We start from the raw sequence: 25,853 nt of genomic DNA on the forward strand, positions 1-25,853 counted from the left end.
TCCCCCTCCCTGCCCGAAACCTCTTAGGACACGTACCAGGTCCCAAGAGGCTGCGGGACCATTCACAAAGCGCAGTGCAACTCGCATAGTGGGAAACCACAATGAGTCACAGCCAGATTCCCACACTAGGCATGCCAGCACCAGGGACCCGAAGACTGGTGAAGAACTGGCTCAGGTGAGAACAATGCTGCATCCCTGGACAGGTAGGTGTTCAGTAATTGTAACTTCTGACTTAATTTTTTTTTTTTTCTAGATCCTGAAGAATTTTAAGGAACAAATAATACAATTAAGTGATAATCTTTCATGTTTAGCTTTAAGATACAACTGTTAGCAGAGAAATATGGAGATTACCATTGCCAGACTCCAATTCACACAGCCGAAACAAGAATGCAGTGACCTCAAACTTTCTAAAGGCACAGCATGACAGTCAGGCATTCACCAATTTATGACGGAGAGCTCGGCAATAGCAGCCTTCAGTCTTCCTTTAATGGACGGTTTCCTTAGAGGTTTTTTTGAATGGCCAGTGCTGTACATGTGTTGGCTCGTGAAAAATAGTACACTCAAAAGTGCAGTGAATATCAGCAAAGTATACAAATAACCAAATCAATTTTTACCCCAAAGTGGCTGCAGTGAAATACACCTGATTGGTTGCTTTTGGGTCGTTACACTTTGCAACCGACCACTTGCCATTTTAAACAGGTTCTGTTGAGTTATGGCTTTCAGACTGGACAAGTGTCCTTCCCTGCAGAAAAATCAGTCGCTCTTCAGACTTGGTCTTGGGGCCTTTGAAGCGTTTCTAATGGCGCACCCTCCAGGTTCTCTGCTTGATGGTCTTCTGTAAAGACAAAAAAATAGAACAACCTCAACTGACTTGTTGGAAAATGAGGCTTAATGGTGTAGTGTATTGTATTGTGTACAATACCAGTCATGGCACCGATACATCAATATATACACTATATTACCAAAAGTACATCCCATGAACTTTAATAGCGTCTTAGTCCGTAGGGTTCAATATTGAGTTGGCCCACCCTTTGCAGCTATACCAGCTTCAACTCTTCTGGGAAGGCCATCCACAAGGTTTAGGAGTGTGTCTATGGGAATGTTTGACCATTTTTCCAGAAGTGCATTTGTGAGGTCAGGAACTGATGTTGGATGAGAAGGCCTGGCTCGCAGTCTCCACTCTAATTTATCCCAAAAGGGGTTCTATCGGGTCGAGGTCAGGACTCTGTGCAGACTAGTCAATACCTCCAGCCCGAACTCGCCCATCCATGTTTTTATGGACCTTGCTTTGTGCACTGGTCCAAAGCATTTGGTGGAGGGGAGGGGGGGGGGGGTCTTGGTGTTTTTTGTTCCAGGGGTTGGGCTTGACCCCTTAGCTCCAGTAAAGAGAACCCTTAAGGCGTCAGCATACCAAGACATTTTTTTCATAATTTCATGCTCCCAACTTTGTGGGAACAGTTTGGGGATGGCCCCTTCCAGTTCCAACATGACTGTGCGTGCACACCCCCCCCCCCCCCCGTGTTTCAATATTTAACTTTTTTATGGCTTGGGGGCTCCAACACAACCAAGTATGGCCGCCTACTGGCTTCAGAGTGATACAGATGATCATTAAAAAATATATATATATGTTCAGATTTAGTGCAGTGAAAATTTATATTTAATACGTTGTTTTAATTCCATAAGTATTATCAACCAACTCCTTGACACTTCTAGATTGTTTATAGGCCTGACATCTATACTTGCATGTGATCAAAGTCCCCCAGTGAGGGTGCCTGTTCCAATGACAAATGTCAACTAGGAGAGAGCATCCCCCCACCCCCTCAACTTTCAGAAGTGAAAGAGTGACACCTATTAGCAAAAGCATGGAATTATAAGACACGCCCCCTCCAAAAAAGGAGAATTACACAAAAAAAAAAAAAATATATATATATATATATAATAGCTTTTGGAATTTACAGATGCAACCATTTAGAAATTGGATGAAAAAGGCATGGCATCATAAAACCCATTTGGATAGATAAATAGTGCATTTTATATACAACTATATAAGGACTTTATAGTCGGGACTTTGTTCAAAACGAGGGACAGTCCCTCGAAATCAGGGACAGCTGGGAGATTTGGGAGAGTTGCCTCACTTTGAAGAGATTTCTTCCTCCTTACTGCACAATAAGTGGAGAAATCTCCCTAATGAAACAGATAGAAAGAAAAGAAAGAAAAAAAAATACACCCTACACTAACAGCAGTTTTAACCCTTACTTTGTCTCCAAAAAAAAAAAAAAAAAAAAAAAATTGGCTTCGGAAACTACCGTTTAAATCTGCTTTCATTAAGTCTTACTCACCCATAAGACCTGTTTCAGACAAGGTGCGCTCTAAAAGAAAAAAATAAAATAAATTAAAAAACGTATCATAAGAACTAAATAGATGAATAATTTTGAAATTGAATTTAATTTTAATTACATTTTAAATTTAGTCACCTGACAATTAATAGATGCTATGAAAATAAAAACACTACTGTATTGTAATTGTAATATTGTAATTTATATAGCTTTTTTTAAATTAAAAAAAAAAACATTATCATTATTTCTAATTGACATTATGTTTTATTTGTTAATTTTAAATGTATCTAAAAAAATATATATTTTTTTGGATGAAGTTTTGAGGGGGGGGGGGGGGTTATTACCCTGGTCATGTTTGTTGTCTACATCCTGACTAGGAAGAACTACCCCCTCTATACTAATGATCATTGTCTCTGGTGCAGAAAATGAAGAAAAATCCCCAAATTTGAGTGGTCACAAAAAAAAAAACAGGAAATTGTTATTAAAAGAAATAGATATTGTTTATGGTCATTCATCACATGTAATATTGTGAATGATTTTATTGCACAGAGAAATTTAGCATAGAGCGACCCATTAGGGTGGAGTTACTAAAGGCAAATAGGTTGTTCACTTTGCAAAAGGAAGTTGCACTTTTCAAGGAAGTTTCCCCCCCCCCAGAGCTAAGTGAATAAGGGAAAGCTCTGCTGACTTCCATCATCCAATCATGTGCAACAATGGCGACCCGTCCATTAGGGGTGCCCGAGCGCTACCCCTTCTATCCACAGGCCGCCACCCCCTATTCATGCGTCCGTCGGTGCATGAATTACAGCGGCGGGGTGTTTTTTTTTAAGCACCCGATTAGAGCCAGAGGCACTAATAGGGGGGGGGGGGGGGGCTCGTGGTGCAGAGCATTACTTGATGCCACCCACCCCAAAAAAAAAAAAAAAAATTACCACTGGCCGCCACTGATGTGCAAGCAAAAATGCAGTTCCTCATTTTCCTTGCACGTGATTGGTGGGTATTCTTTGCCAAGTGAAACTCTACCGCATTCTCTAAGCTCTACGGAAATACTCCTTTGAAAAGTGCAACTTCCCTTTGCAAACTGAACAAGATTTTGCTTCTAGTACATTCCCCCCCCCCCCCCCCCCCCCCCCCCACATTGTGTTTCTATTGGATATCTGGATGGATTCCTTCCATTCGGGTGGCAGCAGATTTTTATTGGAGTATTTTTGATTGGAAGTTTTTGCCTGAACATTTGTTCTATAGATTCACATTTATTGATTGATTGATTTGCCTCAGACATGCACTTTATCCTCATTTAAAAAAAACAAAAAAAAAAACGAATATTTACCTCTGTTTTTCTGAGTGAAGGAAATTCGGCGACGCCACGAGATGTACAGAGCAACAGCAATTGCAAGGCCCAGCACCAAAAGAACTGGAAGGATGATAATATTTTGGTTGTCGGCGGTGCCTTCCACCTTGCCTGTCAGAATAAGAAAGATAAATCACTTAAAATGATTTTACCAATCAAACTGATTAGAATGCAAAGTGCTTGTATTAACGTGACACTAAACCATATCCTTATCCTCCAAAAATAATCCTCCTTAAAGGGGTTATAAATGTTCGTGTTTTTTCACCTTAATAAATCCTATGCATTGAGGTGAAAAAACATCTTGCACTTTTCGCCCTTCCCCCCCCGTTTTACTTACCTGAGCCCCGAAACTCCGTGGGCGCGATCCCGCGTTGCTTTCCCCCAGCTCCTGTGGGCTCTTCATTGGATGATTGATAGCAGCGCAGCCATTGGCTCCCGCTGCTGTCGATCAAATCAATGACGCAGCGCGCCCAGGGGGCCGAATTATACACTGGGCGGCTATGGCCACCGACTGTATCACACGGGAGCGCGCCCGCAAGCTAACCCCCTTGGGAGAGTGCTTCCTAGAGGGGGGGGTTAGCTCTTGCGGGGAGGAGCCGAGACAGCCGCCGAGGGACCCTAGAAGATGAGGATCAGGGCCACTCTGTTTGTAAATTGTAAATTTAAACCTTTACAACCCCTTTAATGAACCTCTAACATATTTTAAGTTAAATTGTTTTACTGTGTTTTTCTGCTTCTTTGTAATCTCCTCTGAGCAACTTTACCTCTCCCCCCCCCTCCCTTCCCTTTGCAACGAGAAGTGCACGTTAGTTGTAGTCATGTGCACAGCCCACCGCCCTTGGTCCACAGACCACAGCCCGCGGCCCTTGGTCCACAGACCACAGCCCGCCGCCCTTGGTCCACAGACCACAGCCCGCCGCCCTTGGTCCACAGACCACAGCCCGCCGCCCTTGGTCCACAGACCACAGCCCGCCGCCCTTGGTCCACAGACCACAGCCCGCCGCCCTTGGTCCACAGACCACAGCCCGCCGCCCTTGGTCCACAGACCACAGCCCTTAAAGCCAGTTCCTGCTGAAGTGGCTGAGATTCAAACCACGTACAGGGAGGCTAAATGTACCCAAGTTGATTGATCGGTCAACTTGGACACAGCCAGCCTGTCTGGTTTTACATGCGACTATTGCTAGCAGCCATTATCACTGCTAGCAATAATCTCGGTGTTCTCCTGGTGGGGACAGCTTCCCCTGGCTCCCCGCACCCGCCAGGAGAACACAATGGCTCTGCAGGAGGGTCCCCCCCCCCCCCATCAACACTGTTAAATGGGGGAATTGCAAACGGATGACAAGGAAATTGCTTAGTCCACAGCCTTTAAGCCAGTCATAGACTGCTGAAGCGGTCGGAGATTCGAACCATGTATAGACAGGCTGGATGTACCCAAGTTGAACATAATGGCTCTGCAGTAGGGATTCCCCCCATCAACGCTGTGTTAATGGGGGAGTCGAGCACGGGTGGCAGGAAAGAAAAATGGCCATCCTTAGTCTAGAACCCCGGCGTCCTTAGTCTAGAAGGGCATTAAAAGAGGAAGTAAAGCCTCTTAAAAAATAAATAAACAAATAAATAAATAAAATAATTACACTCTGCAAGGCAAAGGCATAATGAGCTAGTATGCATAGCACACTAGCTCATTATGAATTACTTACCTGAGATCGAAGCCCTGGCCCTCGTTCCCCTCCTCCAACGCCGCCATCTATCCTGGAGTGACTTAGTTACATAGTTACATAGTAGGTGAGGTTGAAAAAAGACACAAGTCCATCAAGTCCAACCTATGTGTGTGATTATGTGTCAGTATTACATTACATATCCCTGTATGTTGTGGTCATTCAGGTGCTGAGACCACCGCCTGTGGAAGGGAATTCCACATCCTTACCGCTCTTACAGTAAAGAACCCTCTACGTAGTTTAAGATTAAACCTCTTTTCTTCTAATTTTAATGAGTGGCCACGAGTCTTGGTAAACTCTCTTCTGCGAAAAAGTTTTATCCCTATTGAGGGGTCACCAGTCCAGTATTTGTAAATTGAAATCATATCCCCTCTCAAGCTTCTCTTCTCCAGAGAGAATAAGTTCAGTGCTCGCAACCTTTCCTCATAACTAATATCCTCCAGACCCTTTATTAGCTTTGTTGCCCTTCTTTGTACTCGCTCCATTTCCAGTACATCCTTCCTGAGGACTGGTGCCCAGAACTGGACCGCATACTCCAGGTGCGGCCGGACCAGAGTCTTGTAGAGCGGGAGAATTATCGTTTTATCTCTGGAGTTGATCCCCCTTTTAATGCCAATATTCTGTTTGCTTTGTTAGCAGCAGCTTGGCATTGCCTGCCATTGCTGAGCCTATCATCTACTAGGACCCCCAGGTCCTTTTCCATCCTAGATTCCCCCAGAGGTTCTCCCCCCAGTGTATAGATTGCATTCATATTTTTGCCACCCAAATGCATTATTTTACATATTTCACTTCCGGGTATCGCGGCTCCGGCACTGTGACTGGCCGGAGCCGCGATGACGTCACTCCCGTGCATGCGTGCTGGTACCGCCACTAAAGGCATGACCGCCGTTAGAAACGGCACGCTCAGTGCGCCTGCGCCTGATGTCTACATGCCGCTATTCCTGCAAATATCTCCTGAACCTTTTAGGTTTGCGAGATATTTCTTGCACCTACAGGTAAGCCTTAATCTAGGCTTATCTGTAGGTTAAAGTGGTTGTAATCGGTTTACAACCATTTCTTACAAAGAAATGAAGGGTCTATCATTTTTATCATAGGTGTATTTATGATAGAGACAGAATAAGTATTTGATCCCCAAGCAAAACATGACTTAGTAGTTGGTGGAGAAACCCTTGTTGGCAAGCACAGGGGTAAGGCGTTTCTTGTAGTTGGTGACCAGGTTTGCACACATCTCAGGGGGGGATTTTGGTCCACTCTTCTTTACAGATCTTCTCTAAATCCTTAAAGATTCTTGGCTGCCGCTTGGCGATTCGAAGTTTCAGCTCCCTCCATGTATTTTGTATAGGATCGAGGTCTGGAGACTGGCTAGGCCACTCCATGGCCTTATTGGACTTCTTCTTGGGCCACTTCTTTGTTGCCTTGGCAGTATGTTTTGGGTCATTGTCATACTGCAAGACCCATCTTCCATGTTCTGGCTGAGGGAAGGAGGTTCTCATCCAAGATTTTACAATACATGGCCCCATCCATTGGCCCCTCCATGTGGCAAAGTCAACCTGTACCTTTAGCAGAGAAACAGCCCCAAAGCATAATGTTTCCATCTCCGTGCTTGTCTGTAGGGATGGTGTTCTTAGGGTCATAGTCAGCATTTTTCTTCCTCCAGACCTGGAGAGTCGATTTAATGCCAAAGAGCTCCATTTTGGTCCCATCTGACCACAACAACTTCTCCCAATCCTTCTCTGAATCATTTAGATGTTCATTGCAAGCTTCAGACAAGCCTGTACATGTGCCTTCTTGAGGGGGGCCTTGCAGGCGCTTCAGGATTTCAATCAATGGTGGCGTATTGTGTTACCAATGGTTGGCTCGGTGACTGTGGTCCCAACTGCTTTGAGATCATTCACAAGCTCTAGTTCTGGGCCGATCCCTCACTTTTCTCATGATCATCCTCACCCCATGAGGCGAAATCCTGCATGGAGCTCCAGACCGAGGGCGATTGATGGTTATTTTGTATTTCTTCCATTTACGAATAATCGATCCAACATTTGTCTCCTTCTCACCAAGCTTCTTGCTGATGGTCTTGTAACCCATTCCAGCCTTGTGCAGGTCTACAATCTTGTCCCTGATGTCCATTGACAGCTCTTTGGTCTTGCCCATGATGGTGAGGTTTGAATGGAAGAAAGAGATTCTGTGGACAGGTGTCTTTTATACACATAACGAGTTGTCGTTAGGAGGACCTTCTTACATTGACAGGACTAATCTGTGTACCACATGAGCACCTACTGTAGCCAGTCTGTGGGGGGCAGAATTATTGTTGGTTGGTAGAGGATCAAATACTTATTTTACTCACTGAACTGCAACTCCATTTATAACATTTGTATATTTATATTTGTAAAAGATATAGACCCTTCATTTCTTTGTAAGTGGGCAAACCTACAAAATCTGCAGGGTAGCAAATGATAATTTTCCACCACTGTGGACTATAAGGTCACATCCTGCTCCCCGGCTCCCAGCAGTACTAGCCTGGCCACAGATTCACGTTAAGGGGACCCGTCTCAGCTTTGGCTTGTGCTTCAATTGTGTATACTCCCATACTTATAGCCCATGATCGAGACGCCTCCATTTCATTAGTTGTTCATTCAAATGATCAGGAGAAGGCAGCAGAACACACTTTATTGATGCTACACAGCAGAGGCCCTGAAGTTGTTCAGGTCAGCTCAGCACATCCTGCTCCCCCCTCCCAGCAGTGACTTAGCAGCACTAGCCTGGCCTAGCCAATAGTAGAGGAGCCTCCATTTGTAGGTTGTACATTCAAATGATCAGGAGAGGATAGCGGAACTCACCAACATGACTGGGTCGGATTCGGCAATTCTGTTTCTCCTCCTTTTTTCCCACATAGGATACGGTGCAACAGATATCCACTTCCCTGGTCTCATCCGTCAGCTTAAAGGTGTCTCGCAACTTTGTAACTACTTCTTCTGTCACGTTTTTTGGAAATGTTTTAAGTCTATAAATTTTTCTATGCTTGTCCATCCAGACAATAGTTGACTTGTAAGTGTTTGCCACATCAACTTCACATGTCAGGTTATCTGTACTGGATGAGAGCTTTGGCTCACACATCCCTAGGTAGAATCAATCAGTCAATTAATCCATCAATCAATAGGATACAGTTAATATTTGTTAACATTCTTCTGAAATTTGAATTCACTTGGATAAGCCCCCCCAAAAAATATTAACTGTTACTAGAGGTTCACAAGGCAATTTGAATGTCTATATAAAAAAGGATGAAAGTGCCACAACTCAAGATTTAGTTTAGTGAATGTTTATTATTTACTTCAAAAAGTTCATTGAAAGTATATCCAACGTGTTTCAGGGGCTCACAAATCCCTTCATCAGGACTGGACCCAATGAAGGAGACTTTGTGAGCCCCCAAAAATATTAACTGTTCCTAGAGGTTCACAAAGTGTTTTTAATGTCTATATAAAAAAGGATGGGAGCGCCACAACTCAAAATTTAGTATAGTGAATGTTTATTATTCACTTCAAAAATGTTATAAAGTATATGCAACACATTTTGGGGGCTCCTAAATCCCTTCATCAGGACTGGACCCAATGAAGGAGGATTTGGGAGCCCCCCTCAAAATATTAACTGTTCCTAGAGATTCACAAGGCAATTTGAAGGTCTATATAAGATTATGAAAGTGGCACAACTCAAGATTGAGTCTAGTGAATGTTTATTATGCACTTAAACAGGTCCTACAGTATATCCAATGCGTTTCAGGGGCTCATAAATCCCTTTCGTCAGGACCTGATTAGGGAGGATTTGTAAGCTCCCAAAAATACTCACTGAAAACTAGAAAAAACACATTCTCAATTTGTATAGATTCATTATGTTACACATTTCGTTTCATCAAAATTCATTCAATTTCGAAACGAATTCCAATTTTACAGAACGAATAAAAAAAAATAATCAATCATTTCAAATTCAGTGAGAATAGCTGGTTGTTAAGGAGCGGGCCAGGAAGCTGGTCGCCGCGTCTATTACAACCGATGGGTTCCCCTCTGACAATAAGGAAAAAACAGCATCCCCCCCCCCCAAACCATACTGGGCCCTTTGGGTCTGGTATGGATGTTAAGGGGGAACCCCATGCAAAAAAAAAGAAAAAAAAGAAAGCATAGGGTCAATTCAAAAGGTCATAAAACTATATCCAACGTGTTTCAGGAGCTCACAAATCCCTTTATCAGGGTCGGGCTCCTGAAACACGTTGGCTACACCTTTTGTTGTAAATATAAAAATATTTGCTGGAATAAAACTCGAGTTGTGGAGCTCTCATCCTTTTATATAGAGTCATGTTATACTTCTAATAGCATTATCACCATCTGTACAAGTAACAGCTACACTCGATACACAATGGGAAATTTCCTCTAGTGGGACTTTGTAAGGCAGGAGTCTTCAAACAATAATATATCAAAAAAGTATATAATTTTTCATAAAAAATTATTTTAAAAATGATATACTTTTTTGATATATTATTGTTTGAAGACTCCTGCCTTACAAAGTCCCACTAGAGGAAATTTCCTATTGTGTAGTCTTATAGGGATGTGGGCAAGGTGTCTTCTTCCACAAGGTTCCTGTCACTACCATTGTATACAGCTACACTCGCACTCGATAGGTCCCTTTCATCGAGCAATAAATAGAAGTCCCAAAAGCAAAATAAAAAAAAAAATTAAAAAAGGCAGTGAAGCTGTATATTACTGGGGCTCCCATTGTCCAGTACCCCTCCCCTATCCATATCAATGGCTGCATAAATAAATAAAATTAATTAAAGCTGAATGTCAGGAAAAAAAAAAAAAAACCCACACACAACACACCCATTATTGCAGCTCTGTAATCATTAATCCATCATTACACGTCTGACTTGACATCAGACTCTTGCAGTCCTTGTACATCAGAGCTCAGACTGAGGGAAGCAGCCAATCAAGTCATGTGCTGATAACATGTTGATAGGTGGAGAGAGCAGAGTGACAGATGAGCGCATCACTGTGCTGCTTCTCCTTTCACTGTGCAGTCACAGGCAGGGGGCAGGTCCATGACCGGTCAGAGGAAGCAGGTTAAATGGATGCTGGCCATCATTCAAATGAGAAAACCAAAAAAGGACATCTAGTGGCAGAAAAGGAGTATTGAGGCGCAGCTCTGGATTGAAGGTCTGTAGTGCAACAAAAACCTGTTTTTTGTTGGAAGTTTTGCCCCAGCATATTATTGCCCCTATTGCTCGATGTTCAGCCACCAAAATCTCATTTAGCTCACTTTATTTTGCCTTTCCTTACCTGTCACTATTATAAAAATAATTTTAGGCTCCGTAATGTTAGTGTCATTGTAAAGGGCATATTTTCCCTGATCCTGGAAGGTGACACTGTGCACAGTCAGGGTTATCTGTCTTCTGCCGTCTCCGAACTGAATACAAAACGTTCCATTCTCTGTGCAGGACGACTCGTGAGTCTCATTGATTGACAGGAATGGTTTTGGTTTTGTCCCATCGTATTTTTGCAGTACTGCAGCAGTTAATATTTCCGAAGTTCCCCCACTTGTGGTGATTTCTATATCTTCTCCACATTCCTTCCTTATCATTTCTAATAGAGAGGGAAAATGAGTCATTTTAACTGAATTCATAGTTTTAGCTCTTTTTATTTAATTTTAAGCAAAAAAAAGGCTGACAATTCAAAGTTAGCGCTTATAGAAAGCATGATAGAAGATCTAGATGATAAAAAAATGTAAAAAAATAAATAAATAAATATAATATACAAATAAATGTCATGTTGTATAATGTAGTTAGAGTGGGAGCTTCATCCTGGGTATACTGTAGGAGCCTTCATGGCCACAGAGCGTTATCTACACCCAAACACAAATACAGGGGCGTTGCTGGGTCTACAAAAGATCTGGGGCTAGAGCCCATAGAAGCATAGTAAAGAAAGTCATACGCTTGGGTGGGCATACACATGTATATACAGTAATATACGCGCGCGCGCGTGTGTGTGCGTGCGTGTCCCCAGAGAGCCCCCCACTTACATCAGGGTCCCCAGAGAGCCTCCCCTCCCCTTGGGGACACCTGCAGAGACTCGGGGCTACGGGCCCCCGATTCGGGGCTATAGCCCCAAAAAGCCACCCCCTAGCGACGCCACTGCACAAATATATCAAATATTGCAGCTTATCAGTCCTTCGATACGATGGCTGCATTTGCTTTTCCGGGATTCCCCCCCCCCCTTTTTTTTCACCTGGTGATCCTGCCAGTAACGCATTTCCTGCCCCTGGGAGGCCACGCTCACCCTTCCACTATATTCTATAGATAAAGAGATGAGCGCACCACAGGTTGTGCTCAGCCCGAGTGACGGTGACCTGACTTCCCGACTGCATTTGATCCCTTCCTGCCGACAGTATGCAGATATGTGGCCTCACTGAAGTGGGTCTTTATCTTAGGGGTCACATACAGGCTGTGCTCATAAGTTTACATACCCTGGCAGAATTTAAGATTTCTTGGTTATTTTTCAGAGAATATGAATGATAACACAAGAACTTTTCTCTCACTCATGGTTAGCGATTGGCTGAAGACATTTATTATCAATCAACTGTGAGCTACAAAGGCACAGGAAATTTGGTCAAATTTGTTGGCAAGATGAATGCAGTATGTTATCAAAAAATACTGGAGGAACATTTCCATTCATCAGCCAGGAAGCTGCGCAGAGGACGTACTTGGACATTCCAACATGACAATGATCCAAAATACAAGGCCAAGACGACCTGTCATTGGCTACAGCAAAATAAAGTGAAGGTTCTGGAGTGGCCATCTCAGTCTCCTGACCTCAATATCATTGAGCCACTCTGGGGAGACCTCAAACGTGCTGTTCATGCAAGACAGCCCAAGAATTTACAGGAACTGGAGGCTTTGTGCCAAGAGGAACGGGGCAGCTTTACCATCTGAGAAGATAAAGAGAACTGGGGTATGTAAACTTTTGATCAGGGCCATTTAGGTAGTTTGTGCTCATTATGATTTAAAAAGAGTAAATACAATTGATTGATAATAAATGGCTTCAGCCAAACACTAACCATGAATGAAAGAAAAGTTTTTGTGTTATCATTCATATTCTCTGAAAAATTGGCAAGAAATCATAAATTCTGCCGGGGTATGTAAACTTATGAGCACAACTGTATTATACATGACATTTATTGGCAAGTTAGTGTGAGAATGTTGAGTGTACCCGAGTATAGAAGCCTTCATGGCCATAAAGTGTTATCCACCCAAGAAGAATATAAAATATTGCAGCTCAGTCATCATAGGTAGACACGTGCAATTCATTGCGAGTTCGCTTTTTTTTTTTTTTTTTTAACTAATTTTGACAAATTAGTTAATTTGGAAATATCCAAATTAACGAAAACCCATTTAACAAATTTTTCAGGGAAATGACTAATAACTTAACTATTACTAGACGTGTGCAATTCGTTTAGTTCCGTCATTTATTGACTTTAGCCAAATTCAATACAGATTATATATATATATATATATATATATATAAATCGCAATAAGCATATATTGATTGATTGGTTTGCACAAAAATTATAGCGCCTACAAAATAGGTTATTGATTTATGCCATCTTTATTTATTTTTTTATTTTTTCTTACTAGTAATGGCGGCGATCTGCGATTTTTATCTGGACTGCGACATTGCGGCGGACAGATCGGACACTTTGACACTTTTTTTAAACTATTGACATTTATACAGCGATCAGAGCTATAAATAGCCACTGATTACTGTATAAATGGCACTGGCAGGGAAGGGGTTAGCACTAGGGGGCGATCAAGGGGGTTATATGTGTTCCCTGACTGTGTGTGCTAACTGGTGGGGGGGTGGGACTGACTGGGGGGAGGAGACCGATCGGTGTTTCTATATACTAGGAACACACGATCGGTCTCCTCTCCCCCCTGACAGAACATGGATTTGTGTGTTTACACTCACAGATCCACGTTCTGCTCTGTCAGGAGCGATCGGGTGCCCGGCAGGCTTATTATACGGTTACTGGTGATGACAAGACTGCAAGAAAGTCATAGGGCACAAAATATAGAAGCTGACCGGCTGGTTTTTGGCGGGATCAATGGGTATTTTTTTGCACGTATCAAACAAAACACTTTCAGTTGTATATTCAACAGATCAAAAGGGAGAAAATGTGAGATGATCGCTCTTATGCCCCGTACACACGGTCGTATTTTCCGCCGGTAAACGTTCGATGGGAGCTCGTTGTTGGAAATTCCGACCGTGTGTGGGCTCCAGCGGACATTTTCCATCGGAATCTCCGTCACACAAAATTTGAGATCTGGATCTCAAATTTTCCGACAACAAAATCCGTTGTCGTAAATTCCGATCGCGTGTACGCAATTCTGACGCACAAAAGCCCCACGCACGCTCGGAATCAAGCAGAAGAGCCGCACTGGCTACTGAACTTCATTTTTCCCGGCTCGTCGTACGCGTTGTACGTCACCGCGTTCTTGGCGATTGGAATTTCCAACAAGATTCGTGTGACCCGTGTGTATGCAAGACAAGTTTGAGCCGACATCCGTCCGAAAAAAAATCCATGGATTTTGTTGTCGGAGTGTGCGATCGTCTGTACGGGGCTTGAGGGTTTATGTATATGGTAAATAAAAGTCACACTTTACCCCACAATAAGGACTTTCTCATACTGTAAAATCATCCAAAACGTACCTGTGCTCATTGGCACGAGGAAAAGAAATAAAACCAAAGAGGGTCCAGAAATCATCATGCCGGCTTTTCATACAGAAATCAGAAGATCCTGGAGGGAAAAACAAAAAGCAGAACGTCAATGACATGGATTGAGGAAAACGCAGAAATTTCGGTCGGGATCACACAAAGGAGAACTGCCGGAGGGCTTCACCACTCCAACAGCTGTTCCCAGGTGCCTGTAGGGGGCAGTGTGGTCTGCGATGAAGTGAATCACGCTGCTCCCCTTCTTTTTTTTTTTCTCTTTTTTTTTAACTAACTTTAACTTGACATGTACAAAAACCATACACTTCATTTGCAGCAATGTATGGCAGCGCTATAGTTTGCACACATGACATTGAGTATTACAGTGTAGCAATGTGTTCCTATCATTGCCTTGTTACATTGTAGCTACTATTTCATTCATCTGTAGATCAAAAGATGTGATCTGTAAACTGCAGAGATCATCATCACAGCACTACCTGCCTGGGGTCTGCATGTTCTCCCTGTGCCTGCGTGGGTTTCCTCCGGGTACTCCGGTTTCCTCAAACACCCCAAAGACATGCTGGGAGGTTCATTGGCTCCTGTCTAAATTGGCCCCTAGAATGTGTATGTATGAATGTGAGTTATGGACCTTAGATTGTAAGCTCCTTGAGGACAGGGACTGATGTGAATGTACAATATATATGTAAAGCGCTGCGTAAATTGTTGGCACTATACAAAGTAGCTGTAATATATATATAAAAAAAAAGAAATAAAAAAAACAAAAGAAGGGCAAAAATTAAAAGAAAGCATATTCCCATTTAACTCCTTATTACCTCTAATGAACCGCAAGGCCCGATTCACACCTCTGCATTTTTAGTGCTTTTTGCAGATTTGTACTATAGTCCATATAATATGATTTCCTGTGGATTTGTAGTGCAAATCTGCAAAATGAACTAAAAAAGCAATAGGTGTGAATCAGGCCCAAGTGACTCCTCCCCCCCCCCTCTCCTCTTAGAATTTCTTTTTTTCTTTTTTTAAACCATTTATTTATTTATTTTTTTGTTAGTTTCATTTCCGTTGACTTTTCAGCGTGAAATTGAGAAGGGAAAAAAAAATAAATAAATACCAGACAAAAAGAATACCTCAAATGTTTGGGATCCTTCAGACAATGTAAACAGATTTTTTTAAAAAATGTATTTTATTGATACGAAAATATCTAAAAACAATGATCATATAGATCCAAATGATTGCTTAAAGTTAAAGAAAAATGTATAAAATAGCATAGACAAATGTCAGAAAGTGGCGAGTACAGCTATGTTCAACAGAGAGATAAATAACATAGCTCTAGGGGATACATAGTTGCAAAGTCCGACGCGTTTCAAGAAAGTTCATCAAATGTACTTTCTCGAAACGCGTCAGTCTTTGCAACGATGTATCACCTAGAGCTATGTTATTTATCTCTCTGTTGAACTTAGCTGTACTTGCCACTTTCTGACATTTATCTATGCTATTTTATACATTTTTTATGCGTTTAACTTTAACCACTTGCTTACTGGGCACTTAAACCCCCCCCCCCTCCTATCCAGACCAATTTTCAGCTTTCAGCGCTGACGCACTTTGAATGACAATTGCGCGGACATACAACACTGCACCCAAGTGAAATTTTTATCATTTTTTCCCCACAAATAGAGCTTTCTTTTGATTGTATTTGATCACCTTTGCGGTTTTTATTTTTTGTTAAAAAAAATGTAAAAAGACCGAATTTAAAAAAAAAATAATTTAAAAAAAAAAGTATTTTGTTATAAAATTTAAAAAAAAGGTAATTTTCCTCCTTCATTGATGTACGCTGATGAGGCGGCACTGATGGACACCGATAGGTGGCAGTGATGGGCACTGATGGGTGGCAATAAGGGGCACTGATCGGTTACACTGATAGGCAGCACTGCTAGGTGGCACTGATTGGCACCACTGGTGGGCATTGATAGGTGGCACTTGTAGGCATTGATAGGTGGTACTCATGGGCATTGATAGGTGGCACTGGTGGCACATATGAGGCATTATTGCCTCTTCCTCTTCGGGACCGATGTCCCTTGCTGATGAGCCGGTGATCGGCTTTTTTTTGTCCTCGTGCTGTCAGCGCGAGGAGAAAAAAAAAAGATCACAGAGCTTTTGTTTTGATCATGTGATCAGCTGTCATTGGCTGACAACTGATCACATGGTAAGGGGCCGGGACCGGCCCCTTACTTGGATCGCTGATCACCCGAGTCTCAGTGACTCGGTGATCACAGCGCGTTCCACGCGCGCCCTTTGGGGGGAGCGTGCACAGGGGAGGCCGTCATATGACGGCCCCCCGGGAATTCAGGTCCGCGCTGTAGCCGTCATTCGGCTATAGCGCCGATGTCAACTGGTTAAGCAATCATTTGGATCTATATGATCATTGTTTTTAGATATTTTTGTATCAATAAAATATATTTTTTTTAAAAATCTGTTTACATTGCCTTAAAAATCCCAAACATTTGAGGTATTCTTTTTGTCTGGTATATTAAGGGATGTTGGCAATCACATGCCAGCCCACATGAGTCCAATTTTTTTGTGAAAAAATATAAACAAAAAACCAAAACAGAAAAAAAAATCAAATATAAAAAACACACACACCACACACAACACTTTGTGAATACCTTTGCCTTGCTATGTACCAGAACAGCGTGATTCGCCTAATCGCGCACCACACTGCCCCCTACAGGCAGCCAGGAAAAGCTGTTTAAGTGGTAAAGCCCTCCAGCAGTTCTCCTTTCTGTGAACCCAGCCTGAGCGATCGTCTCACATTTCATCCCTTTTGATCTGTTGAATATACAACTGAAAGTGTTTTGTTTGATACGTGCAAAAAATACCCATTGATCCCGCAATAAACCAGCCGGTCAGCGTCTATATTTTGTGCCCTATGACTTTCTTGCACACTTGTCATCACCAGTAACCGTATAATGAGCCTGACCAACTCGCCAACTGTGACAAATTCTGACAATATTTTGCTTAACCACTTGCCGACCGCCGCACACCGATGTACGTCCAAAGTTTGGCGGCAGATAACGTTGTTATGGCAGCAGCTAGCTGCCATAACCCCGGTATCCCAGTTTTCATGCAGCGGCCGGCTTTCAGATAAAAGTGGTCTCTGCGGCGGATTCGCCACGAGATCACTTTTATCGGTGGCGGGAGAGGGGGCCCCCCTCCCACCGCGATCCGGTGCCCCCCGCCGCTTACCGGAGCCCACGGTAGCGGCGGAGGCGATCGCGTCTGTCTCCCTGCTGTGCCTGGAGAGGAGTGAGGCTAAGATGGCGCCCACTCGTCTCCATGACACTGCTGGGCGGAAGCGACGTCAAAACCTCACTTCCGCCCATACTTCTTAAAGGCACATTTTTTTAAATGACTTTTTTTTTTTTATTATTGCATTTTAGTGTAAATATGAGATGTGAAGTCTTTTTGACCCCCAGATCTCATATTTAAGAGGACCTGTCATGCTTTTTTCTATTACAAGGGATGTTTACATTCCTTGTAAAAGGAATAAAAGTGACACAATTTTATTTTTTCAAAACCGTGTAAAAATAAATAAAATCATGTAAAATAAATAATAAAAATCATTTAAAAAAAAAAAAAAAAAACCCCGTCCCGACGAGCTTGTGCGCAGAAGCGCCCGCATATGAAAACTGATGACACGTGACACTGATGTGGCACTGATGACATATGGCACTAATACATGGCACTGAGGACAGATGGCACTAATACATGGCACTGAGGACAGATGGCACTAATACGTGGCACTGATGACAGATGGCACTAATACGTGGCACTGATGACAGATGGCACTAATACGTGGCACTGATGACAGATGGCACTAATACATGGCACTGATGACAGATGGCACTGATGTGGCACTGATGACAGATGGCACTAATATGTGGCACTGGTGACACTGATGTGGCACTGATGACAGATGGCACTGATACGTGGCACTGATGACAGATGGCACTGATACGTGACACTGATAACAGATGGCAGGTGACACTGATGTGGCACTGATGATAGATGGCACTAATATGTGGCACTGATGACAGATGGCACTAATACGTGGCACTGATGACACGTGACACTGATGTGGCACTGATTACAGATGGCACTGATACATGGCACTGATGACACGTGACACTGATAACAGATGGCAGGTGACACTGGGGACAGATGGCACTGACAGGTGGCACTGGGGACACCGGAATTGGTACTGTGGGCATGTGTGTGTGTGGGCGCTGTGTTTGTGTTCTCACACACACGCTGCAGCCGGAGGTCGCTCTCCCTCCTCACACACGGTCTCTGTGTGAGGAGGGAGAGTCGGTGATGAGAGACGATCTCATATATTTACATATGAAATCATCTTTCATTGGACACTCAGATTGAGTGTTAAATGGCCGCTGTGATTGGCCATTTAGCAAGATCTGTGATTGGCTGTGCCCAAGGGACATGGGAAACACAGATTTCCCCCGATGCGCGCCTGCGGCGGCACGTAGGGAGGATGTAAACAGGAGGATGTCCAGGGACGCTGTAGACGTCTTTCATCTAAAGCGCAGGCGCGAAGTGGTTAAAAAGATTATCCATTACTTTAAAAATCTCCAGAAATATATAATTGTTTCATTGTGTGTTAGGTTTGCCTTTTATTACACAGCTCTGTGGAATACGCTGGAATTTTTTTAAAACTGTAAATATTATTATTATTAATTTTATATGATGGGATGCAGTACCTCCACACTCACTCTAGATGTCGCTGGTGTACTGCTGACACATAGAATGACATTAGAGCAGAGTTATGTAGATTTTGCCCATCGCTCTCTAAAAACAATAATATCAAAGCCATCAGAAGCCGGGGATCGTCCAATGAGCTGGATTTCTGTTAGAATAAATTGTAATTCCGGGTTGAGGGAGAAATATATTTGGCTTTTATTCCGTTCCGCACATTTTCCATGTTTTAAAAACACTGCGAGCCGCCGGACAATAACGATCTGCCAGAAATCCAGAGCGCTCCTCATTTCCTCTCTACATCCTGAATGAATGTTCTTAATAAATGCAAGGCGGAGAGGAGGGGCGGTACCATCACACATTCCATCTCATCCAATCAGAGAACACTTTGCAGTCAATGTGTGCCATGAAAAGTGCCCATGCTGAGCGGGCGACCTCCTGGGTTTAGAAAGCAGCAGGGCAGCCATAGAAGCAAATAGAGATCACTGTGGTGTAGTAGTGATGTAGTAGTGATGTAGTAGTGATGTGGTCATAGGCGTGCACAGGGGGGTCCACCCCTATCACTCTGTACGGTGCCGAATCTCCCTGCTGCCCGGGCTTCCCCCTCCCCCGTCCTGCAGTGCTGCTCGATTCCCTCCTCTCCTCTCCCCCTGGCTGCTGCGGGGGATGTTTTAGGATGGAGAACAGGGGGGAGGGGCTAGTCAATATATCAATTACCGAAGAAAGTAACAAAGAATGAATGACAGGTTGAACCTGGGAAAACTATAGAGGAGAATAAATAATCAATCATCTTTATTTGTCTACCTGAACCCAAGTTGCCCAGTAGGGTGAGCTGATAGAATTTTATGTCAAATCTGATCTTTAGGATCCGTGGGTCCTGTGCATTAAGGAAGCCATTGGAATGTTTATTCCTCTCCTCCAACTCATTGCATTCCCTCCATGACGCATTAGAGCACAAGGGTTGTGACGGCATGTTCAGTCAAAAGTAGGACTTGGTCAACAAGCAGAAGGATTGGGATCCAAAACCACATATGGCATCATTGCAATCAATCTCTCCAGCCATCAGTAAGGCTTGGCCTCCACAAATCGTTCCCCATCATTTCCCGTTAATAGTGGTGTGACTTCAGATTGCAGCAATTTCAAAGTAGTCCCTGCACTACTTTGATCCCACTTTGATGCGACTTGGGGCCATGGACCTCAAGAATACACAGGCATTGCTTCAAGTCTCTAAAGGTTGCATCAAAATCGCATGACTTTTTAGGTCGCAATAGTGGAAACCTAGGCGAAGATTGTAGATTGTCTTTAGACCTAGCAAGTTTGTGTGTGTACTGTATACTAGAGGTCGACCGATATGGGTTTTTCTCTGGCCGATGCCGATATTTAGAAATCGCGGTGGCCGATGCCCGATATATGATGCCGATTTTTTTGGGCCGATATATTTGGCCAATTTTTTTTTTTTCCCCTTCATCTCATAAAAGCTAACAGTTAGATCCCTTTCACATTGGGGCGTTTTTCAGGCGCTTTTGGGTTAAAAATAGCGCCTGTAAAGTGCCTGCAAAACGGCTCCCCTGCAGTCACTCGGGCTTTCACACTGAGGCGATGCGCTGGCAGGATGTTAAAAAAAAAAAGTCCTGCAAGCGGCATCTTTGGAGCGGTGTATAGCGCTCCTCCACCACTCCTGCCCATTGAAATGAATGCGCACCGCTGCCGAAGCGCCTGCAAAGCGTTTCGGCAATGGCGCTTCAGGGGCGCATTTAACCCTTTCCTCGGCCGCTAGCTGGGTTATAAGCGCCCAGCTAGCAGCCGAATAGCGCCGCGGGGGGGGCGGCGTCGGCGGTAAAGCGCCGCTATTGTAAGCGGCGCTTTACCGTCGGTAATCGTCTGCTAGCGGGGCGGTTTTACACCCGCTAGCGGCCGAGAAAGGGTTAAACACCACTGAAAAGCGCCTCAGCAGAGGCGCTTTGCCGGCGGTATAACCGCGCTGTCCCATTGATTTCAATGGGCAGGAGCGGTATACACTCCGCTCCTTCACCACTCCAAAGATGCTGCTAGCAGGACTTTTTTTCCCGTCCTGCTAGCGCACCGCTCCAGTGTGAAAGCCCTCGGGGCTTTCACACTGGTGACAAAGCAGCGGTACTTTCGGGTCGGTTTGCAGGCGCTATTAGCGCAATAGCGCCTGCAAACCGCCCCAGTGTGAAAGGGCCCTAAGTAATAAGGGATACAGAAAATTTCTTACATTTATTAAACAAAACAAACCTCCAATCAGTTCACTTGTATGTATAATTTAGATAACAAAAAAAAAACTATATCTTAAATATTAAATATACAAAAACAGGTAATCAAAACTTTTGGACGAAAAAAAATGGGCTAACTTTACTGCTTAGTTTTTTTTTTTTAAATTCATTAGTGTATTTTTAAAAAAAAAATGCGTTTGAAAGACCGCTGCGTAAATACCGTGTGACATAAAATATTGCAACAACCGCTTTTTTATTCCCTAGGGTCTCTGCTAAAAAAAATATATATAATGTTTGGGGGTTCTAAGTGATTTTCTAGCAGAAAATACAGGATTTTTACCTGTAAGCAACAAGTGTCAGAAAAGATTTAGTCTTTAAATGGTTAAACTGAGAACTCCTACACATAGAGTTCAGCCTATTGATAAAAGAACCCGAAGAGATACAATGTATCTTCTTATCAGATTTGGCTGCCCAGAGGAGGAGAGAAGAAAACATCAGGCAACTTGCATTGACTTCTAATACAGAAGTCATTTGTAAGACAAGCTGAAGTTATAATCGGCCTTTTTTATCAGCACAATCGGCCGATGCCGATTAAGTAAAAAACGCCAAATATCGGCCGATATATCGGTCGACCTCTAGTATCGATCCCCATGCAGCAACAATAGTTCACATCCCAGCAACAAAAGATCCCCCACACATCAATAGACCCCATCCCAGCAACAAAAGATCCCCCACACATCAATAGACCCCATCCCAGCAACAAAAGATCCCCCACACATCAATAGACCCCATCCCAGCAACAATAGATCCCCCACACAACAATAGACCCCATCCCAGCAACAATAGATCCCCCACACAACAATAGACCCCATCCCAGCAACAATAGATCCCCCACACAACAATAGACCCCATCCCAGCAACAAAAGATCCCCCACACATCAATAGACCCCATCCCAGCAACAATAGATCCCCCACACAACAATAGACCCCATCCCAGCAACAATAGATCCCCCACACAACAATAGACCCCCCTCCCCCCCACACACAGCAACAATGGACCAGCCAGCAACAATAGATTCACCCCAGCAACATTACACCCCCCTCCAGCAGAAACAAAAGATTTCCAAGCAGCAACAATAGACCCTCACACAAAAAGACCACTCCCTCAACATTAGATCCCTCCCAGCAACTTAAGACCCCCCCAGCAACAATAGACCCTCACACAAAAAAAAAACAGATCCCCACCAGTGACAATAGATCCAGCTGCAGCCAGCATCAATAGACCCTCCAGCACACCCCACACCCCTTGCCATTACATACATTCAGTGCTGGAGGTGCCAGAACTGCATTTCCCTGCATTCCCAGTGAAAAGAAGCCCCGGTTATATATAGTTACATAGTTAGGAAAGATGCAGCTCTCTCAACAGAAGCAATCCAATCCTAGTGTGCCGTCTGCAGCACAGGTGACAAGGTTCAGTGTGTCCTCTCACACTAAATGCGATATATAAGAGAGAAGAGACGGCAACTCCAAAGTCCTTGGTGACGAAATTTATTGGCTACATACGAGCATTAAAAAGCAAACATGAGACGCGTTTCGGCGTGAGCCTAATGCTGGCCATACACTATACGAAAAATCACCCGAAATTCGGTCATTTAGACAGTTCGTTCGTTTTTCGGACAGTTAATGGCCACAAAATCGATAATCGTTGGGATGTTCTTGAGCCAAAAAAACGAAGAAGAAGTTTGGAAATTTTCTGCCGCATGAACGATAAATTGAAAGGTTAATGTGTTTCCTGTCCGAACTCTCTGCACTAGGTTTATGTAAAAAGAAAACAAACAAAAAATGCGTTCATTTATGTCCACTGAACGATTTATCAGTCATTACATGATGGCACTATCGTTTGCGCTCACGGATTTTTCGTATAGTGTATTGCCAGCATAAGGCTCACGCCGAAACGCGTCAGCTGTTTGCTTTTTAATGCTCGTATGTAGCCAACACATTTTTGCATCAAGAACTTTGGAGTTGCCGGCTCTCCTCTCTTATAAAGTTACATACTTAGTCTGGTTGAAAAAAAGACACAAGCCCATCCAGTTCAACCAATCACCTGCACACATAGGCAATTTTGTATCAGTTTCAAAAACAACTTTCCATCAACTTCAGATTGACAAAAATGCTGAAAGGATGGAGGTAACCTATCAAAAATGACTTCAATGGAATTATCTTAACTGCTGGTGATAGGGGGCCCTTGTTCTGTTTGATTGGCCACTGTTAGGCCCGCCCCCCCCCATGTTTTCTTTCTCTGTGAATGGAGGAGAGAGATATATTGTATCTCTCACTCTCTCTCCTTGCAGAGAAAAAAAAATGTGTAAAAAAAAAAAAAATAATAAAAATAATAATAATAATAATATAAAATAAAAAATACCTAGATCAAGGTTTGATCCCGGGTCAAAGTCAGGGTCAGTATTTTTTTAGACAGGATTTTTTTTTATTTAACCACTTAAGGACCGCCCTACGTACATGTACTGCGGCAGGGCAGTCCTTAAGAGCGAAATCACGTACATGTACGTGATTTCTGGGGCTCGTTCGCGTGCTGCCGGAGCCGTTCTCCCGCTGTGAACAGACACAGCCAGAGCCAATCAGCGGATCTGGAGGCAGCGATGGCCACCGGGCCCCACCGATCGTTCGCTGGAGAGGCAATATGACCGCCGTTCTGTCAGAGAGAAAGAGAGAGATCTTGTCTTACTGCCAATGGCGTCACTAGGGGGGGTGACAGAGGGGGCCCCCCTAAATATGAAAGCTAGAGACGCCACTGCTTACTGCTAATCAGGAACACGGATCTCTCTCTTCCTCCAGTTAAGCACATCCCCCACACAGTTAGAAAGCACCCCCTAGGGCAGTGATCGTGAACCTTTGCACCCCCAGATGTTTTGGAACTTTGGAATTTTCCATGATGCTCAACCACACTGCATTTATACAGTGACAGTGCATTTTTTTTAGCACTGATGACTCTATTGGTGTCACTGGTCCCTAAAAAGTGTCACTTAGTGTCAGATTTGTCCTCCGCAATGTTGCCGTCCCGCTAAAAATCACTGATCGCCGCCATTACTGGTAAAAAATATGAAAAAAATATATAAAAAAAAAAAAGGTCCCTAAATCTATGATATGGTTTGTAGACATGATAACTTTTGCGCAAACCAATCAATATATGCTTATTGGGATTTTTTTTTTACCAAAAATATGTAGCAGAATACCTATTGGCCTAAACTGATGAAGATATTAGTTTTTTTTTTTTTTATTAGATGATTTATAGCAGAAAGTAAACATTTTATTTTTTCTCAAAATTGTCGCTCTTTTTTTTTTTTGTTTATAGCACAAAAAATAAAAGCCGCAGAGGTGATCGAATACCACCAAAAGAAAGCTCCTATTTGTGGGGAAAAAAAGGACGTCAGGTTAGTTTGGGTACAGCGTCACACGACCGCGCAATTGTCAGTTAAAGCGACGCAGTGCCGAATCGCAAAAAATGGCCTGGTCATGAAGTGGGGGGGTAAATCCTTCCGGGGCTGAAGTGGTTAAATCAGTATCAGTATGTTTTAGGTAGGATTAAAAAAATTAAAAATGCGCACTATTGTTTCTGGCCCATACTACGGGTACAAACAACACCTAACATACACATAGGTGGTATCACTGCGATCGGCAGGAGAATTTATTTTGGGTTGTCCTTTGGTGATAGGATATGATAGTAGCAAAAAAACAAAAACAAAACATAGTGCTAAATTTAAACAAAACAAATTTTAAAAAATGCGGTATAATCCACCTGGATGCACAAAGTTAGTGATAATATGTACAATTTTACTAACACAGGTCAAAGTTGCAAAATTGTGCTTAGGCATTACGGTTTGTTTTACCCTTAGACGTGAAGGGGTTAAAAATTTTACTTTATTTTTTTGTTTATAGCCCAAAAAATAAAAACCGCAGAGGTGATCAAATACCACCGAAAGAAAGCTCTATTTGTGGGGGGGAAAAAGACTCAAAAAGCAGCGTTTTTTTGTGCATGAGAATACTTGTTGTGTTGCTTCGTCAGCCTGCAAGTAATCCTGCTTTGTTATGTCGGCTGTGTAAACTTAGAACAGAGCAGAGCTGGAAAGGAGAATCTGCTACTATTATTGGCGTTTCTCCTGCAGTCGCATTGCAGGGCGATTGTTGCATTTGTCTCACCTTCTTGTATTTGATGAGTCGGCTGCAGCTGAGACCCCCAGCGAACGTTCTTCTCCAGCTCCAGAGTTTTTTTTTCTTGCTGCTCGCTTCCTTCTCAACCTTGGAAAGTTGTGACAGCAGCTGCCAGGTCAGATCAACAACACCAACTGTCTACAAGCTGCTTTCACTTTCTTTTTTTTTAATGTGCCGCCTCTCCTCCAGTCCCTGACAAGGTCTACAAGATCTAATACTCCCCTCCATTTATAATCAAGGAAAAGGAAAAATGCACATGGGCGGAGTGATCCACAAAAATGAGCTAAAAAAAAAATTCCCCAGTGCGAGTTCCAATTTAGGTTTTTAAAGGACTTTTCTCACTGTGTTACTTCCAGCCCTGAGGACGTTCTAAACAAAGGGCCAGTTTAACCTCTTGCTTACTGGGCACCTAAACCCCCCTCCTGCCCGGACCAATTTTCAGCTTTCAGCGCTGTCGCGTTTTGAAT

The 25,853-nt window shown here is 43.2% G+C and overlaps 1 protein-coding gene across 2 annotated transcripts; it reads right to left on the minus strand.

The window, feature by feature from the left end:
* Positions 1-364: 364 nt before the first annotated feature.
* On the minus strand, positions 365-25,641 carry LOC141113687 (uncharacterized). 2 transcript variants are annotated; one of them, XM_073606949.1, is made up of 7 exons: positions 25,375-25,641; positions 14,144-14,231; positions 10,721-11,023; positions 8,237-8,515; positions 3,667-3,798; positions 2,340-2,369; positions 365-835 (listed from the first exon to the last, which is right to left on the minus strand). In XM_073606949.1, exons 2-7 carry the CDS (start codon positions 14,199-14,201, stop codon positions 765-767), a joined length of 873 nt encoding a protein of 290 aa, XP_073463050.1. In that variant the 5' UTR covers positions 14,202-14,231; positions 25,375-25,641; the 3' UTR covers positions 365-764. The 2 variants fall into 2 exon arrangements, with proteins under 2 accessions (XP_073463050.1, XP_073463051.1); XM_073606950.1 differs by lacking the exon at positions 25,375-25,641 and adding an exon at positions 22,555-22,670.
* Positions 25,642-25,853: the final 212 nt, after the last annotated feature.

This window comes from Aquarana catesbeiana, linkage group LG12 (genome assembly GCF_042186555.1).
Source record: "Aquarana catesbeiana isolate 2022-GZ linkage group LG12, ASM4218655v1, whole genome shotgun sequence".
NCBI classification, from domain to species: domain Eukaryota; kingdom Metazoa; phylum Chordata; class Amphibia; order Anura; family Ranidae; genus Aquarana; species Aquarana catesbeiana.

Excerpts from the sequence above, each read along its gene's own strand:
- LOC141113687 (XM_073606949.1), bottom strand. The coding sequence starts at position 14,201 with ATGATGATTTCTGGACCCTCTTTGGTTTTATTTCTTTTCCTCGTGCCA. Across the intron at positions 8,516-10,720 it reads TATTTTTATAATAGTGACAG|GGATGTGTGAGCCAAAGCTC; the intron begins GTAAGGAAAGGC and ends GATTCTACCTAG. Across the intron at positions 2,370-3,666 it reads CTTCACTCAGAAAAACAGAG|AGCGCACCTTGTCTGAAACA; the intron begins GTAAATATTCGT and ends TTTTTCTTTTAG.